The following is a 19,349-nucleotide window of genomic DNA, read 5'->3' on the forward strand; positions in this document are numbered from 1 at the left end:
CGGGCAGTTCATTATCTTGTTAGCGGGAAGCAAAGTATCTGTCCCAATGCAGGTAGCTGTTGTCTTCTGAAACATTCTTCTTGTACAAAATATAGAAACCTTGTTGGATGTTAATCAGTCCTGACGTATTTTTGGCTGGGGATGGAGCTACTTACAGTTACAGATTTTACTGGCCTTTTATGATCCATTGTTTATTTTGAAGAGCAGCTTATTTTTTGGCGTAATCCAGTGCAAGCTGCCCCTGTGGTGGAGATTTGAATTAGAGGCATTAATTTTCAGAAAGTGCCAAGTTTGCTGTTATCAATTAAAATTGCAGTTCATTTTAACTGTTTTTAGTCAACCATCCATTAAATGGAGTTCTTTATTTTGGGGAAACTTCCATGCTTTTTATATTTTGATAGTTTTCTTTGGAGTCTTGTTTTTTTTCAAAAATTAGATGTAAAGATGTTTGGTGAGCTTAGATCACAGAACAACCATGATGTAACTAAACGGGAGAACAGACTTGAGGTATTAAATGGCCTGCACCTGTTCCTATGATGTGGGACCTTCAAGATAGCCCTTACCTGTTTTTTAAAATCTATTTCCTCTCCTTCCCCTTGTATGCGTTATCCTCAAAGAGTATAGTGTGTCTGTATATGTTTGAAATAAAAGATGGCATCAGTGAAAGTGACAACATGCTATCAGATTGTCCTTAAAACCCAAAACCCAATAGGTTCACTAATGTCCCTTAGGCAAGGAAACATGCCGCCTTATCTGGTTTGGCCTACATGTGACTCCAGTCTCACACCAACATGGTTCTGCTCCGAATCAGATCAAGCAAGCTACTAAGTGCTGTCAAAACTACTACCTGAAGACCATCTTCTGAGGGCAACTGGGGATGGCCAATAAATGGTTGGTGATGCCCAAATCCCAAAAATTAATGTAAAAAAAAAACTGGCCGAGCTGAGATTGAGATCAAGAACTTTGGCTTGGGAAGGATCAGGAACAAATGGACCCATTTCCTCAGCAGAATGTAGGGGTGACTACAGGCGGCTTTGGTGAGAGCACATTTTAATTTTCCTCAACCAATGTTGATTATTCAAATAATCCAAGCAATGGGCACAAAATGGAATTATTTCTGTCAATCGTCTATAAAGTCTGACATATGTAAAAATGCATCTTTGTGTTGATTACTTATGCTTTAAACCTTTATAAACATCCCTAATTTCCTCGTTCAACTGTTCTATTTATAGATTTTCTCTCCAATGCCGGGGGATTCTTTGACCTGTGACCACAATGCAAATCCTTCTTTAGAACAAAGTGCCACAAAAGATGACAAACCAATCAGGAAAGAGAAGCAAAAAGAGTTGATCTTCCCATGTACTTACGAGCACCCTCGACACCTACAATATGCCACCCACTTTCCCATCCCCCAGGTAAGGAGCAGCTGTTGTAAGTTGAAAGGAAAATGTCAGTTGGAGTAATGTTTCCAAAGGCAGATGAAGATTGAGCAACAATAAGTTATATACAAGTCTGTGTATCACTGTATTGCTTTGAAAATTGAAATGGCTAGCATGAATGTGTGTAAGTTCAGTGTGCTAAGTTTGGTTACATATACAGAACCTAATTATTCTTTTGAAGGTTGATAGAAATGAGGAAATTTGACCATATCTTTTGTGTGCCTCCTAAAAGAGTAACTTGTTTCAGTGGTGTTTATATGTTTAGACATAATGACCATTCAGATCAAGTGTATGTGTGGAGGGAGACTATTCAAGCATAATTTTAAAAAGCAGCATGGCTCCAAGCAAACGTCCCAAAGTTTGTGCTTAAGGTATCCCAGCTACTGCAAATGAAGTTTACTAGTGTCCAACAGCATGCCTCAAAGCTGAATTTTCAGACTAAGATGTTTGAAAAATTGAGCTTGCTCTAAATCCTCCTCGAAAGAGCAACCATGCCTCTTTAAGACATCGTTTACAAAGGTGTGCGATTACATTGGCGGTGAACATAACTTAGATGGAAGCGCCTTGAGTACCCTGGAAAAACAGGATAAATGGTGTTTATGCTGTTTTTACAGGAATTTCTGCAACACTTCCGAAATTATGGCGGGGGATTGGGGAAAACCCTTCAAGAAATGCACACCCATTGAGTTTTGAATCTTTATTGAAATCTTTTATACTTGAGTGAAACAAAGTGCTTAAATATGTGAAGGTTGTACACAGTAAAGGATCATGATTGTTGGCTGCTACTTTTGTTTTATTTTCCTGTATCAACCTGCTTATTTGCTTTATTGGGTGGTGAGGGACAGTACCTTTTAACGCTTGTTCTGTGATTAGTCAGCTAGATTGAGCCATATACCTTCAAATTGCAGACAGCATTGTCCAAGTCCAGATGTTGCATTCTGAAGGTTTTCTAATTGTTTGAGATTGATCAGAAGTCTGGTGTGCAGTCCCATTGGTGCTGAGATCGAAGCCTCATTTTTATTTGTGTTATAGTCACAGTACATTGTGCATGTGGAAATAACTTCTGAGTTTCTCACTGTGTGACTTGAACTTAGGACATGACCATTTGTAGATGCATATGGTAGTTTGGCAACTGGCGGATTATGAATCACTTGATAGTCATTGGTCTCCTTTTTTCTCTGGCGTGAGTTTTTGTGGAGGAACCCATTGCCCAAAAAAGCAACCTATTCCTCAACACTTCATCATAATCCATTGCATACATTAGGTGTGGATGTGATGATGTCTGTTTCTAGGCACTACTCATGTCATTATTGGTGTATTGCTAAAAGGTACAGGAATGGGGCATTTTACTCCTTGAACCTGTTCGGTCATTCAGAGCGATCATGGCTGATCTGTGACCTAACTCCATAGCTTTGCCTCATATTCCTTAATACCTTTTGGTTAACAGAAATCTATCAATCTCAGAATTCAAACTAACAATTAATCCAGCATCAATTACCATTTGTGGAAGAGAGTGTTTCAAACTACAATTGCCCTTTGCGTATAGGCGTGTTTCCTAACTTCACTCCTGAAAGGTCTGGCTCATTCTTTGGCTATGTCCCCTGGTACGAGGTTCCCCAACCAGTGGAAGTGGTTTCTCTCCATCTACTCTATCTGTTCCCAGTGATCAAGCGAAGGTTCCCCTGTTAACGTTTTTCTTATTTTTAAGCTAGATATGCTCTTTGGGTACGGTATGTCACGAGCTATTCCCATAAACGATCATGTGTTCCCTGTGGACTAGAGTGTGCCTTTACTTGCCTATTGTCGAAGTAAATGTAGTTGCGACTTGTTACAAAGTAAAACTATTTAGCATCAATCTGCAGCTAACTGGAATGCATCATTTGCTGTCAATTGAATTTCTCTATTTTGGCAGCTGTAAGTTTGTATACTCTTAAATGTTGCTCAGGCCAGAAACCAGCAGACAAATTAATTGAATATTACAAAGGTGAATGAAAAGTACTTAAAAGAAACTGTAGACTTACAGTATCTATGGACTTGAATATTTTGATGCAAAAACAACAAAGATTCTTCTTGAGTCCTAAATTAGGATTCAGTAAAAGAACGAGATCCACTTTATAGTGAACTTAGATTTGGAAAGTAATCAGTGTCTTACTGTATCCTGGTTATGGGTAGTAATTATGGGTGAGCACTGTTCTCAGATTGTTTATCCCATATAAAGCGAAATCTGCCTTTCGGTTAATGGCATGCATTATCTGAAGTTGCTAAAGACATAAGGGGTGAAACTAATCCAACTGTTGGGATCAGGTGCAAAGCTGGTTTCACACCCCGCATTCCTTTACTCCCCATTGATTTCAATGGGGAATTATATTGGGCAGGATGTAAACCAGGCACTTGCGCCCAATCCCATGGTTTTCCCTCTTGATGAGTTAGGCAATAATCACCCCCATACCCATACTTTCTGTGCACTGACCGAATCCCTCAACTAGCATTTAGAAAAGGGTCCACCTTGAGAACTGCGGTTGTGTTGGATAGTTTTGTTTTGCAATTACGCTGCTGTTTTGAGATCTGGCTTCCAAGCTGACAAAGCAGAGGACTCGATGAGCTGAAGTTCAATTACAGGTCAGAAATCCCTGAGAGATTTCCAAACTCATTTTTTTTGTGAATGAGTGAAGTGCTGGAATGTAGCACTGTATATTCGTATGGTAGATGGTCAGTTGGCAATCTTCAATCAACCAACTCCTCTATACGAAATTTGGACTTTGAAAACCAAATTTTGTGCTGAAAGTGTCTCACAACCATGGATACTGAATAGCAGTGCTGAAGTGTTCACATTGTTTTAATCTTGATTAATTGTCTCTCCCAGGAGATCACATGGCTTTTGGGTGTGGTGGGAAGTGTAAATTTGGGATGCACAAGGCATGGCAGTTGTGTGGTTCAGGAAGGATGGACCAGTGGGTCTTTACCTGCCCGTCTGTGTTCTTCTGTTTCCAGATTACATTTGCATTGATGAGATGTGACTCGGTTGCAGATAAACAGGAATTTAACATGAGGTTTGTTGTGAAGTGGTGTGTTGTGATGATGGGTGGTTTTCAATACCGAAGGGTTGTACAAATTACTGAAAGAGACGCCACTGCCCAGCAGCAGAGATCATTTCCTGCAGTGCATTGACTGATTTTCATTAATTCCCGTCAGTGGTCTTTTAGCACATGGTCTGTGGTCATTCACTGCTTGTCTATCACATTTGATTCACAGGAAGTTTTTGAATAAAGCCAGCCTTTTCAGAATGCTACTTGTTCTGTGTTTGGGAATGGTAGTGTCAGTCTCTTGCGAAGCTGAGTTACTTGGTTTGGGAAGGGCATGATTCGCCAAGGAGAAACTTAAAGGAGATTCAGACTGATGCAACTGCTGTATGCTTTTGAATAGCAAATTTCAGAGCTAGTTTAAAGAGCAGCATCAAGGAAGAACCAAGTTGACTGGGCTGAATTGCCTTCACAGTTGCCCAGAGGAATTGCGTCAGATGCGATCCATCAGGTGGAAGAATCAAAAGCACAAATCCACATCCTCTCACCAACCTTGAGATTGTTCACATCTTAAATAGAACTAGTGCTGTTCTGCCTGAAGCAAATTCCTGTTTGGCATCCAGATGAAGTCACTAATTGTGTACATCACATTAAAAATACAACCCTGTTGCATTATAAAACAATTTGAAAGCTTATGCGGAATGTAGAAAAAATAATATCTAGTTAAGGAGAAATATGGTTGATATACACAGCATGTGTTTTATTCTGCATTAACTATGAAAACTTGGCAAATAGAACTGAGTGTTAGTTAAATGGGCTGAAATATTAAGAGCCATTTAGCTTTATGTACGTTATGCACTAACTTGCAGGCTTTCAATTCTGCTAGTGAGGGTCCGATAATCAAGTATTGCATGATCAAGAAATATCGATTTTATGAAGATTTAATGCAATTTTAAATACAGCAGAATTTAGTAGCTTCTTGTAGTTTGCAAACCTCAGACTACTGACTTATTCACTTCTGGACTTAAATGTGGGAGGCATGATTGGGAAATTTACTGATGACACAAAAATTGGCCGTGTAGTTAATAGTGAGGAGGAGAATCGTGGACTGGTTTGGTTGAGTGGCAAATGGAATGCATTCCTGAGAAGTGTGAGGTGATGCATTTGGGGAGGGCAAATAAAGCAAGGGAATATACAATAAACGGGAGGATATTGAGAGGGGTAGAAGAAGTGAAAGACCTTGGAGTGCATGTCCACAGGTCCCTGAGGTGGCAGGAGAGGTGGATAGAGTGGTGAAGAAGGCGTATGGATTGCTTTCCTTTATTGGCTGAGGTATACAGTACAAAAGCAGGGATGTGATGCTGGAGCTGTACAGAGCGCTGGTTAGGCCGCAGCTGGAGTATTGTGTGCAGTTCTGGTCACCACATTACAGGAAGGACATAATTGCTCTGGAGAGAGTGGGGAGGAGATTTACAAGGAAGTTGTCAGGGCTTGAGGGTTGCAGCTAAGAGGAAAGATTGGATAGGTTAGGGTGTTTTCCCTGGAATTGAGGAGGCTGAGGGATGACTTGATTGAGGGGCCTAGATAGAGTAAACAGGACCTGTTTCCCCTGGCGGGGAGGTCGGTTACCAGGTGACACAGATTTAAGGTGATTGGTAGAAGGACTAGAGGGATCATGAGGAGAAACTTTTTCACCCAGAGGGTGGTGGGTGTCTGGAATTCACTGCCAGGATCAGTAGTGGAGGCAGAGACCCTCAATTCTTTTAAAAGGTACCTGGACATGCATGTAAGGCGCTATAACCTGCGGGGCTATAGACCAGGTGCTGGAAGGTGGGATTAGTTCGGGTGGATAGTTTATTTGGCCGGCACGGACACGATGGGCTGAATGGCCTCCTTCTGTGCTGTGTTTTGTTATATGTTCTATGTACCTAACTGGTTAATTGTGTCATCGTGGCAGGACTTATTGTTATCAGCTGAAGTCTGACTGATTCTAATCAACCCAAAAAAACATAGATGCATCAAATTGCTAACTTTTCTAGGTATTTTATCAAAATAATGTTTTTAAAAAAACACGAGCTGTAGTAAAAACTGTAAATGCTGCCAACGCTCAGCAGGTCAGGAAGCAGCTGTGGAGGGGGAAACAGAGTTAAAGTTTCAGGTCAGTGACCAGTATTGGATGATCCTAGAGATTTACCAGTTTTTAAACTGGGGAAAGGTTGCAGGGGTTTTGGGGAGTGGGGGTGGTGGTTAAGAAAGAACAAAGGGGAAAGATCTCTGATAGGGTAGAGGGAAGAGTAATCAAGTGACAAAAGGGATGATGGTGCAGGTGAGGGTGAGGAAGCTTCTTCACTCATATAGTTTACCTCCGTTCAGAATAAATGTGACTAACTGAAGAGTTAAATATTGGGGGGATTAATTATAGACAGCTATAATTAATAGCACTAATGAGTAAATGTTTCTTTGAGTGAAGATTGCTTATCAATTCAAGGTCTAGTTAAAAGGGCAGAAGAAGAAAATGATGAATTTGAGTCAGAAATTTATAGATTTGGCAAACAATTGCCTTTCCACCTACTCCATCTGTTAACATAGTTCTGCAGGTAATAAAAGTTCAGGGAAGAAACACACTGAGCAACATTGGCACTTCTTTGCTGAATCAAAGCAAGCAACCTCCACAAAAAAAGCACCAATGAGGCCTAGCGCTTTTTTTTTGCACCAAGGATCAAACGTCTTAAAAACTATAGGCAGGAAACGTAGTTTTATTTTTCCTCTAGAGAATTTGGCTCTGCCATTGATTCACTTGCTTATCCTTTTGCATCATCAGCTTTTTTTTAAAAAAAATGTTCTTTGCGGCAAGATTTACCACAGCTTTGCACTGATTCACTGTTAGAAATATGCAGCACTGCATCTGGTTTTTTTTTGTACAAAAAGAGCTTGCTCTTATACAGTCCCTTTTTGTATCCTGAGAATGTCCCTAAAATGCTTTGCAAACCAAATGAATGAATTTTTTAAGTGCGGTTACCGTTTTGTAGACAAAGTCAGCATGCAGGAAGATCCCAAGAGCAGTTGAGAAATGAATGCGTTGAATTACAAGTTAATCTGTTTCTGGTGTTGAATGAGGGGTCAGTGTTGGCCAGGATACCGGGGAGAAGTTCCCTGTTCGCCTTTATTTGAATGGTGGAATCCTTCCACTTGTAGCCTGAGTTTAACGCCTGATCCGAAGGAACTGTCAGTTTAGAAGGTGTGCTCAAGTTGCTGAAACCCATTAAGTTCTGTTTCTGAAGTGACATTGCTACCACTGAACTAAACTAGCCCCCTTTCTCCTATCAGTTATTTCTTTCACCTCCAACCTCCACCCATGCCCCCTTAAGCCCAATAAATAATCCAGTATATACAACCATGCAAAGTATTGTATCACTGCATTGATTACTTGCAAATTATGACTGCTCAAAAGTAAGAGATAACAAGATAGGAAGCACATGCCTTGCATGGCCCCGACCATAGTTATAATCATTTATCCAATCAAATCTTAATTAAGCACAAGTTTAATTAAATATATAAAATATAATTCCATATAGCACTTAATGCACGAATAAGATGGAAACACTGTTAGATGCTCATTGCATAAATTAAATTCTTTTTGAAAAGTGACAAAGATTATATAATCTATCTTTCGTTTCAAGTGCAGTTTCAGTATTTGAGTACTTTTCTTTGGTCAAACTAGTTTACCTCATCTTGTAGCCTTAGAAAAACCGTGCTTTGGTCCAAGTTATAAAAGTAAGAATGTTGTAAATGTGATTTTTTTGTTTCTTTCTCAGCTCATTTGTCAAGAAAACGGTGGCATCGCAACAAAAGCTTAAAAAGCTCATACAAATTTCTGCGATGTGTTTTAAGATTTCTGCTTTGTACATCTTTGAAAAACAAAAAGCGGAATGTACTGGAGACCATCCATTTTAATTGCACAGTGTTAAGTTGGTCTCGTTTCCCCACTCTTCATCCTCTTTTGGCTTCTTGCGTTTGGTCTCTTTGGTTGATCCAAATGTTGCTGTAATTTTTGACCGGAATGATTTGCAAAGGTAGAAATACAAAATGGGGTCAAAACAAAGATTGAGAACAGCTAAGAGGAATGTAGACTCCTTCGCCAAAAACAGGGATCGCTGTACAGTGCAGTCTCTCACCGGTTTATATTGACTGAGTGTGTACGGAGTCCGAACAATGTGATATGGGACAAAGCAAATGATGTAGATGCCGGTAAGTATGAAAACATGCCTTAGAGTTTGCTGTACGTCTTTCTGTATTTCTGTGTCCTTGTTTTTGTACAGTTTTTTTACCACGAGGAAGTTGGACGTCAGAAGCATAACTGAAACATTCATGAATATCGCAATGCAGATGAAATTGGTCAGGACGTGCCAGTGCAGCCCCAGCGTCGTCTTGATCTCCGCGCACTTCAGAAGAGGCTTTGGGTCTATGCTTTTAATGGGGATTGCCATGTTTGGCACCATCAACAGCAGGACCATTCCCCATATTACAACAGACATCATTTTTGCAAAACCTGGTTCCTGTATCCGTTGGAATCTTGAGTTTCCTGATAGCTGAATGTATCGATCTATGCTCACGAAGCCCAGAAATATAATAGATGAATACATATTAACATAGATGAGGCATGCTGTGACCTGGCAATGGAAGATCTTCAAATTCCAGGGAGCAATACCCAAGTCGACAGCTATTTTGAAAGGCAGAGCCAAACTAAGCAGAAAATCGGCAGTCAGTAGGTTAATTAGGTAGATGTTAAGGCATTTTCTGACTTTCCTTTGGCTGATAAATGCCCAAAGTGCTATGCAACTCCCAATAATGCCAATCAGGAAGATTAAGTAATAGAAATAAGTGAAAGCTTCCATATTGTTGTTGGTTATACATTGCATACGGGAGCTGTTTGACAGTTCGGAGCTCATTGTGTACAGTTTCAAACAAAAATGTGAAGCCTAATGTATTAAGATCTGAAATGAGAAGGAAAATAAGATTGAAAATTAATTTCTGGAACAGCTGTTAATCAAATCAGACATTCAACTATTTTGGCATTTCTGTTTCTGACGTTTGATTGTCCCCAGCACCCACTGCCCTTCCCACCCCCAATCTATCCATGAGAGATTTTGATGAGGTTATATAGCCAAGGGTGAGAGGGACCCGAGTAAAATAAGTTGAGGAAAGCAAATAAACCATAAGAGAAAACAGACTTACTGTATTGATGCTTTAATACAGCAATTTGTCTGGTGTGCTGAAATTTTCAACCGGGTAAACAAACAACTTCCGTCTGAATAAGGTAGGTTCTTGCTAACTTGGAGTTGCAGCCAGTATCTACGTGAGGATAGTGTAGCTACTAGTGTAGCTGTTAAGAATAGACTACCAATGCTGTACAACAAAGAGTTAGGGGTAACGCGACTATTTAAGTCTCTAAAGCCCTCTGCTGCATGTCTAAATTTGAGAAAGGAAGTGTTATCTACCTCCTGTCTTGCTTCCCTTTAAAGGATGCAGCTTGTATGAAATGCTTGATGACTCAATAAATGGGTCATCTGCGCTTCAGTGGAATGCGATTAATGACCTTTCTAGAAGTTAAATACCATTATTTTGTCAGTTGTTTCATCACTGACGTAACCTTTGCTTGCCGACCACATTGTACATTCCCAGTTATAGTGCACTGCCTCCCTGAATTTCCCTTATTACTCACACTTCCATCAGCAGTTGTCTTGTTTCAGTTTACCAGAAACGTGAGTTATAGTAATAGTCTTTCTAAAGTTGAAACTGTGTTGATGGGCACTATAAAGTCATCTGCCATTCCCTGTTATCAAGAAGCTCTCAGCTACAAACATAACCTCTCTCGAGCTTGACATCAGGCTTTGAAGCAGTCCCTGTCATCCTTCTCCTGTTTATATTGATTATAGTGCTAGGCTCCTGATGGTAGCCTTTTGCTTTCCTACTTTGGATAGCCAAGTGATTCTCAAATCGTTTCCAGTTGATATTTGGAATTTTTCTCTTTATTTTCCCGTCAAGAAAACAAAAATTGCGCAGAGAGCCTTTTAATCATTCACTTCAGCAAAAAGGAAATTGATGGAACAGAAAAAAATGTTGATGTCACAGCCCTTCCGAGACTAGAGGAGGAGGAAGTGAAATAGAAGCAAAATACTGCAGATGCTTCAGATAAATTCTGTGGTGGCTGCACCAGTAAAGAGTGCAAAAGCACCAAATTGTTCAGATGGAGAAAACATTTTTGCTTGTTGGCTTATTGATTATGGAGAGAGTAATTCAATTCAGGCTTGTGCAGATATGTATTGCTGCTCTTTTACGTTTGGAAGGAAAAAAGAAAAGCTGTGTTAAAAGCATGACTGATTTTCACAGGATCCTGAAAAGACTCAAAAAAAAAAAGTCCTGGGATCCCATGTATTGAAAACCCAATTTGGTTTTGTTCAGTCACTGGCCCTCAACATAAGGAGGAGCAGCCTCTTTAGGTAATACCGGTAGGTCCACAAAATTAAAATTCGTCACAGAATTGCAACTGCAGAATGTGATTCCAAAAACACTGAACAGCCTGTAATGTAACGATAATGTAATAACAATGTAATAAGAACCCAACACGACTTACTCAGTCACCTAAAACCTACGGCTCAGCTGAGTCTGTTTTCTTGCACACTGCTGATAGATTTACCACGGTCTCTGCGGTGTTGACAGGACTGTTACTTCACAGGCCATATTCTAAACAACTAAACCTATCCTATCCTGTACTTAGTGTAGCAATGCTGTAAAAAAAAAAATTTATTTATATAAAAAAAATTAAGTATGCAACAAAATAAATCCAGCTGCTGGAAAAATAATAAATGTTAATGTTCCAACAATTCTTTTACTTTACAAAGCCTTGGGTCATTTTCTTTGATTTTACAACCCGCCTCCCCCATCATCTATCAGCATTTTTGAATGACCAGCAGTCCTCTCTACAATAACGAAGTCATGAACCAAAGTTTGAAATTTTAGTTCAGTTTTTCTAAGCAGTATACTTTTTAAAAAGTTGTTTAAGATGTTTGGTTTTCACGTGTAAACACTTTCCCTCCTGATCAATGAACAGCCCAAGTATAACTTTGTTTGGTGTCTTTAACGTAACAACAGAAAGAAAAGAAAAATTCATACCTGATTCCCAAAAGGGAGTATTTTGTTTCTGAATGGTCTCAGTTATACAGGAGCCGTGGTTGCATGAGAAGCAGCAGCTGGTTGTTTGAGTAGTGTGGTGCTGACAGCAGTGTCGTGCGGAAATCTAGTCTTTTTTGCTCATGTTTTCCTCTATTTCAGATTTTCGTTTGCTGTGGGTTGTGTGGTTTTTTTGAAAATTAGTTGATTGACGTAGATGAAACCCGACCTTCACAGAGTTAGACTGCTGTTGATCTGTATTTGTGATGTTATTCTCTGCACCTAAAGCATCCCGTGCAGGTTTAGGATTGACACTTTTTGATCATTTAAAACCTCTTTTTAAAAGGCTGTTGTCCCCCCGAAATACCTTTTTATATAGGTAACTTCTGTGCTCTCCCCCCTCATTATTTCAAAAATGTGTTGTGATATGAGTAGTGCCAGATTTTATCAGTAATGTAATATCGTCACAATAATTATAGCGTACAAGACTGTTTCCCTTTTACAAGAATGGTGACAGTGCCCTTTTAAGAAGTCATGTCTCTCTTGTTCCCTTCTCTCCTGTTCGCTTTGCTTCCCTTCTAAAGCCCATCTCAATAGTGCGGTTAGTGCCAGCAACCCTCCATTATCTCACTTGTATGGTCATTCTTTGTGTGCCGAGACTGAATGTTGATGAGCAAGTTATTTGACCTATGGAGAGCAACATCATCATATTCAATAATGTTCTCAGCCAATGTCCAAATAGGAATATTGGGAGCGCAAAGTCTTTTTTTTTTAAACCAAGTGACTCCTGACAACACAGAGCATGCGCAGAGCGATCACAGACAGCATCAGTGCATGCGAACATTTGCCAGCTTGCCATTATGAATGCACACACATGACGTCACCATGCAATGACGCCTTCCCCCCCTCAATAGCCCCCTCCATTCACCCGAATGGTACCCCACGCCCTCCCAGCAACCCTGCTTCAATCGCCTCTTCACCCCGCTTGACCGCTCGCTCCCCGCCACTTGCTCCCGCCCCAACGGCCGCTCTCCTCCCTCAGCTGCTCGCTCCAGACCTCGCCACTGCTTTCTTCTCCCCTCCCCCCCCCCCCTCCCCCCCCCCCTTGGCCGATTGTTCCCCGCTCCTTGCGTCTTGTTCCCGCTCTCCGGCCGCTCGGTCCAGGCCGCGCTGCTTCCCTCTTCTTGACCACTTGCTCCCACAGCGCCCCCGTCACTCCTCGCGGTGCGCCTTGCTTCTTCGGGCCACGCGGTGGGAAACAATCGAATGTGGGAGCGAGTGGCCGATCGGAGGGAAGCGGTGCAGCCTGGAGCGAGCAGTCGTAGAGCGGGGGAGGGGGGGGTGGTGGTGCGGGGAGTGGAAAGGCTGGAGTGAGTGGCAAGGGGAAAGCAGCGGGGAGCGAGTGGCGAGAAGATGGGCACAGGAGGGAGTGGCAAAGAGAAACACAATGGCAGGAGTGAGCGGGGGACTGTTGGGGATGGGATGGAAGCAGCGATGAGGGGATTTTCAGATTGAATTTGTTTTTTGTGATAAATTGAGCAGTGCCATCTTTATTACTGGCAGCTGCCTGAACGTTGCAGACAATGACGTTTCAGTGCAAAAGGCTGCATTTGCACATGTGCCAGTACTGCGCCACCTAGTGGTTGCGTTGTCAGAAAATGCAGCCTTTTTTTAAACCCTGTTTTCTTAACTTCATTACCACCCCAATCTTTTACAAGACAACTGATGCCATGGTTAAGAACAGTTAACTGCAAACAGACCAGGGATTGCACCCAAAGCCGCCTTATTTTTTTAACTTCTAGGCTTGACTATTACAATGATCTGCTGGCCAGCCTTCCACTTTTCAGTCTTCAGCTCATCCAAAACTAGCCAAACATGCACTAAGTCCCATTCACCCATCGCCACTGTGCTTGCTGACCTACATTGGCTTCCAGTCCGGCAATGACTCAAATTTAAAATTCTCATTCTTGTTGTCAAATTCCTCGCCCCTCCCTATCTCTGTAACCTCTGTCAACACCCCAAGATTTCTACGCTCTTCCAATTCTGGCCTCTTGTGCTTCCATGATTTCCATCACTTCACCATGAGAGGCTACGTTTTCAGCTGCCTTGTCCCGAAATGATGGAATTTCGATCCTCAGCCTCTCTTCCCCAACTCTCCTCCTTTTAAGATGCTCCTTAAAACCTATCAATTTGACCAAGCTTTCAGTCATCTGACCTAATCTTTCCTTATGTGGCTCAGTAATTATTTTAGTTTTATATCACTCCTGTGAAGTGCCTTGGGGGCGTTTCATTATGTTAAAGATACTAGATAAATGCAAAACGTTGTATGGCTGTAAGCCAATATTGTTTTTGCATTGAAGTTGGTCAATGAAGTGTAGAGAGGATGTATAGCCAAAACAGTCCTAATAATAATTGTTCTGTATCCTAATTCATTTTTATTATGGTATAAACAGTTTTGCAGCTTAATTAGTAATTCTTTCTCCCGTATGTTTGCCCATATCTCACCTGTACACCTTGACTAAGCTGGTCCAAATCAGAGCTTCCCCCTCAAATTTTGATTACTTTTTAAAATAATATTTCCGGTTGGTCTCTTTTTAAACATTTCAGTACAGATTAACACAGATCAAACTTTCAGCTTTTAAGATCACAGTTTCCAGTTACACAAACTCAAATGCTGGCAAAATGTTATGACTTGCTAATATGTTTCCTTCACTGCTTTGATATTGTATATTGTGTTTTAAAATATTTAGTGGGTTTGGGTGGAAACCATTTTCAGTGTGAAGAATTTCTAACCGCTATCTATTCTGCTAACGTTTAAAAAAAGACACGTAAAGGAGGCGGTGGCATAGTGGTAATGTCACCGCACTAGTAAATCCAGAGGCCTAGGCTAATGCTCTGGGGACGTGGGTTCAAAATCCACCACAGCAGATGGTGAAATTTGAATTCAATTAATCTGGAATTAATAAAGTTGTCTAATGACCATGGAACCATTGTCGATTGTTGTAAAAACTGGTTCACTAATGTTATTTCGGGAAGGAAATCTGCCGTCCAGACCCGGTCTGACCTACATGTGACTCCACAGGAATGTGGTTGATTCTTAAATGCCCTCTGAAATGGCCTTGAAATCCACTCAGTTGTATCAAACTGCTACAAAGGGTCTAAGAAAGGGATGAAACCAGATGGACCACCTGCCATCGACCTAGGCACTGGAAATGACAACGGCAAACCCAGCCCTGTCGACCCTGCAAAGTCCTCCTTTGAGTGGCACAGTGATTAGCACCGCAGCCTCACAGCTCCAGCGACCCGGGTTCAGTTCTGGGTACTGCCTGTGTGGAGTTTGCAAGTTCTCCCTGTGTCTGCGTGGGTTTCCTCCCACAGCCAAAGACTTGCAGGTTGATAGGTAAATTGGCCATTGTAAATTGCCCCGAGTGTAGGTAGGTGGTAGGAGAATGGTGGGGATGTGGTAGAGAATATGGGGTTAATGTCGGATTAGTATAAATGGGTGGTTGTTGGCCGGCACAGACTCGGTGGGCCGAAAGGCCTGTTTCAGGGCTGTATCTCTAAATAAAATAAAAAATAAAATAAACATCTGGAGGCTTGTGCCAAAATTGGGAGAGTTGTTCCACAGACTAGTAAAGCAGCAGCCTGACGTTGTCTGTGATTCCGTGAGTATGACTACGTCCCAGACACCACCATCACCATCCCTGAGGTGGTGGCACAGTGGTATGCAGTCAGGAGGGAGATACCCTGGGAGTCCTCAATGTTGATTCAGGACCCCATGAAGTCTCATGGCATCAGGTCAAACATGGGCAAGGAAACCTCCTGCTGATTACCACCCATCAACGCCCCAACCTTGGCTGATGAATCAGTGCTTCTCCATGTTGAACAACAATTGGAGGCAACACCAAGGGTAGCAAGAGCAGAATGTACTCTGGGTGAGGGATGTCTCTAAGAAAGGGAATGAAACCAGACGGCTCAGTGGCTCGGTAACACCACTACTGATTGAGCTGGCCGAGTCCTAAAGGACACAGCTGCTAGACTGGGTCTGTGGCAGGTGGTGAGGGAACCAACAAGAGGGAAAAACCTACTTGACCTCATCTCTTCACCAATCTGCCTGTCACAGATGCATCTGTCCATGACCGTATTGGTTGGAGTGACCACGGTACAATCCTTGTGGAGATGAAGTCCCGCCCTCACATTGATGATACCCAACATCACGTTGTGTGGCACTACCACTGTGCTAAAAGGTATAGATTTTGAACAAATCTAGCAACTCAAAACTGGCCATGCATGAGGCGCTGTGCACCATCAGCAGCAGCTGAATGTACGCTGGAATTTTACAGCACACCCCAATGAGCAGGTTGGTGGGGGGGGGGGGGGGGTGCATAAAATTGAGTGGGATGTGGGGGTGGCCGTTCCTGACGCCTTCCCGTGCCCACTGAAATTTTATGCAGGGCGGAGACGGCGAGAAACGGCCCGCCCGCCCGGGCCAATCAAGGCCCATAAGTGGCCAATTAACTGCCACTTAAGGACCTCTTCCTGCCACCATGGGTATCTTAACCCTCGGTGGCTAGAAGGCAAAGGCCCCAAGAACCCAGCCTGGTAAAACCAGGAGGCTGCCTTGTGGGTTGGGTTGGAGGGGGGCGGGGGGGGTTCCTCCTGATCTGGCCCCGAAGCCCCAACGCACAATACTACCCCCCCCCCCCCCACCAAACCGACCCCCTTCCCTTGCCAGGGACGGGCCAACTGTCCCAGTGAAGCCCTAAAAATTTACCTGAGTTCAGGGGCCGTCTTTCCTGCTGCCTCCGATGGTTGGGTGTAGTCCCAGCAGTGGCCACAGCTCCCAGTGGAGCTGCCGGCCTGCTGATTGGCCGGCAACTCTATTAGGCTCAAGGAGCTGGAAGTCCCGCCCAAGGCCAATTAAGGGCCTGGGATCAATTTGGCTGGTCGTGAAATTTAGGCCGTATTCAACCATAATCTGTAACCTCATGGCCCGGCATATCCCCCACTCTACCATTGCCATCAAGCTGGAAGACAAAGCCTGGCTCAATGAAGAGTGCAGGAGGGCATGCCAGGAGCAGCACTAGGCATACCTCATAATGAGGTGTCAACCTGGTGAAGCTACAACCAAGGACTACTTGCATGCCAAACAGAGTAAGCAGCATGCGATAGACAGAGCTAAGCAATCCCATGACTAATGGATCAGATCGAAGCTCTGCAGTCCTGCCACATCCAGTCGTGAATGGTGGTAGACAATTAAACAACTAACTGGAGGAGATGGCTCCACAAATATCCCCATCCTCAATGATGGGGGAGCCCAGCACATCAGTGCAAAAGACAAGGCTGAATCATTTGCAACAATCTTAAGCCAGAAGTGCCAAGTTGATGATCCGTCTCTGCCTCCTCCTGAAGTCCGCAGCATCACAGATACCAGACTTCCGCCAATTCGATTCACTCCTTGTGATATCAAGAAATGACTGAAGGTACTGGATATTGCAACGGCTATGGGCCCTGGCGACATTCCAGCAACGGTACTGAAGACCTGCGCCTCTAGCCAAGCTGTTCCAGTACCGCTACAACACTGGCATCTACCCGGCAATGTGGAAAATTGCCCAGGTATGCCCTGTACACAAAAAGCAGGACAAGTCCAACCCGGCCAATTACTGCCCTATCAGTCTACTCTCAATCATCAGTAAAGTGACGGAAGGTGTCGTCAACAGTGCTATCAAGCAGCAGTTGCTTTGCAATAACTTGCTCACTCACAGAATCACAGAATAATACAGTGCAGAAGAGGCCCTTCGGCCCATCGAGTCTGCACCGATGCATTAAAGACACTTGACCTGTCTACCTAATCCCATTTGCCAGCACTTGGCCCATAGCCTTGAATGTTATGACGTGCCAAGTGCTCATCCAGGTATTTTTTAAAGGATGTGAGGCAACCTGCCTCTACCACCCTCCCAGGCAGGGCATTCCAGACTGTCACCACCCTCTGGATAAAAAAGTTCTTCCTCATATCCCCCTTAAACCTCCCGCCCCTCACCTTAAACTTGTGACCCCTCGTAACTGACCCTTCAACTAAGGGGAATAGCTGCTCCCTAACCACCCTGTCCATGCTCCTCATAATCTTGTACACCTCGATCAGGTCACCCCTCAGTCTTCTCTGCTCCAGCGGAAACAACCCAAGCCTATCCAACCTCTCTTCATAGCTTAAATGTTCCATCCCAGGCAACATCCTGGTGAATCGCCTCTGCACCCCCTCCTTTGCAATCACATCCTTCCTATAATGTGGCGACCAGAATTGCACACAGTACTCCAGCTGTGGCCTTACCAAAGTTCTGTACAACTCCAACATGACCTCCCTGCTTTTGTAATCTATGCCTCGATTGATAAAGGCAAGTGTCCCATATGCCTTTTTCACCACCCTATTAACCTGCCCTTCTGTCTTTAGAGATCTATGGACAAACGTGCCAAGGTCCCTTTGTGCCTCGGAACTTCCCAGTGTCAGGCCTTTCATTGAATACTTCCGTGTCACATTACTCCCTCCAAAGTGTATCACCTCACACTTTTCAGCATTAAATTCCATCTGCCACTTTTCTGCCCATTTGACCATCCTGTCTATATCTTCCTGTAATCTAAGACACTCCACCTCACTGTTAACTACTCGGCCAATCTTTGTGTCATCTGCGAACTTACTGATCCTACCCCCCACATAGTCATCTATGTCGTTTGTATAAATGACAAACAACAGGGGACCCAGAACAGATGCTCAGTTTGGGTTCCGCCAGGGCCACGTTACAGCCTTGGTTCAAACATAGACAAAAGAGCTGAACTCCAGTGGTGAGGTAAGAGTGACTGCCCTTGACATCAAGGCAACATTTGACTGAGTATGGCATCAAGGAGCACTAGCAAAACTGGAGTCAATGGGAATCAGGGGGAAAACTCTCCGCTGGTTGGAGCCATACCTAGCGTAAAGGAAGATGGTTGTGGTTGTTGGAGGTCAATTATCTGAGCTCCAGGACATCACTGCAGAAGTTCCTCAGGGTAGTGTCCGAGGCCCAACCATCTTCAGCTGCTTCATCAATGACCTTCCTTCAATCATAAGGTCAGAAGTGGGGATGTTTGCTGATGATTGCACAATGTTCAGCACCATTCACGACTCCTCAGATACTGAAGCAGTCTGTGTGGAAATGCAACAAGACCTGGAAAATATCCAGGCTTGGGCTGATAAGTGGCAAGTAACACACAAGTGCCAGGCAATTACCATCTCCAACAAGAGAGAATCTAACCATTCCCCCTCGACAATAAATGGCATTGCGATCGCTGAATCCCCCACTATCAACATCCTGGGGGTTACCATTGACCCGAAACTGAATTGGAGTAGCCATATAAATATCGTGGCTACAAGAGCAGGTCAGAGGCTAGGAATCCTGCGGTAAGTAACTCATCACCTGACTCCCTAAAGCCTGTCCACCGTCTACAAGGCACAAGTCAGGAGTGTGATGGAATACTGTCCACTTGCCTGGATGGTGCAGCTCCAACAACACTCAGGAAGCTCGACATCATCCAGGACAAAGCAGCCCGCTTGATTGGCACCCCATTCACAAACATTCAGTCCATCTACCATCGACGCACAGTGGCAGCAGTGTGTACCATCTACAAGATGCACTGCAGCAACACACCAAGCCTCCTTAGACAGCACATTCCAAACCCGTGACTCTAC

General features: G+C 43.3%; 2 protein-coding genes across 10 annotated transcripts in view; one reads left to right on the plus strand and one right to left on the minus strand.

Moving 5' to 3' along the window:
- The window catches only part of LOC137375437 (mediator of RNA polymerase II transcription subunit 12-like protein), a 604,549-nt gene that overhangs the window by 175,086 nt on the left and 410,114 nt on the right, over nt 1–19,349 (plus strand). For all 8 annotated transcript variants that reach the window (XM_068042658.1, XM_068042659.1, XM_068042662.1 and 5 more), the window contains one exon: nt 1,233–1,415. In XM_068042658.1, coding sequence (XP_067898759.1) covers nt 1,233–1,415 — 183 coding nt within the window. The remainder of the gene's footprint in view (nt 1–1,232; nt 1,416–19,349) is intronic.
- gpr171 (G protein-coupled receptor 171) lies at nt 2,109–11,781 on the minus strand. 2 transcript variants are annotated; one of them, XM_068042669.1, is made up of 2 exons: nt 9,695–10,008; nt 2,109–9,453 (listed from the first exon to the last, which is right to left on the minus strand). In XM_068042669.1, the coding sequence occupies exon 2, from the start codon at nt 9,406–9,408 to the stop codon at nt 8,410–8,412; it is 999 nt and encodes a 332-aa protein (XP_067898770.1). In that variant the 5' UTR covers nt 9,409–9,453; nt 9,695–10,008; the 3' UTR covers nt 2,109–8,409. The 2 variants fall into 2 exon arrangements, with proteins under 2 accessions (XP_067898770.1, XP_067898769.1); XM_068042668.1 differs by lacking the exon at nt 9,695–10,008 and adding an exon at nt 11,633–11,781 and having other exon boundaries at nt 2,110–9,453.

This window comes from Heterodontus francisci, chromosome 11 (genome assembly GCF_036365525.1).
Source record: "Heterodontus francisci isolate sHetFra1 chromosome 11, sHetFra1.hap1, whole genome shotgun sequence".
NCBI lineage: Eukaryota > Metazoa > Chordata > Chondrichthyes > Heterodontiformes > Heterodontidae > Heterodontus > Heterodontus francisci.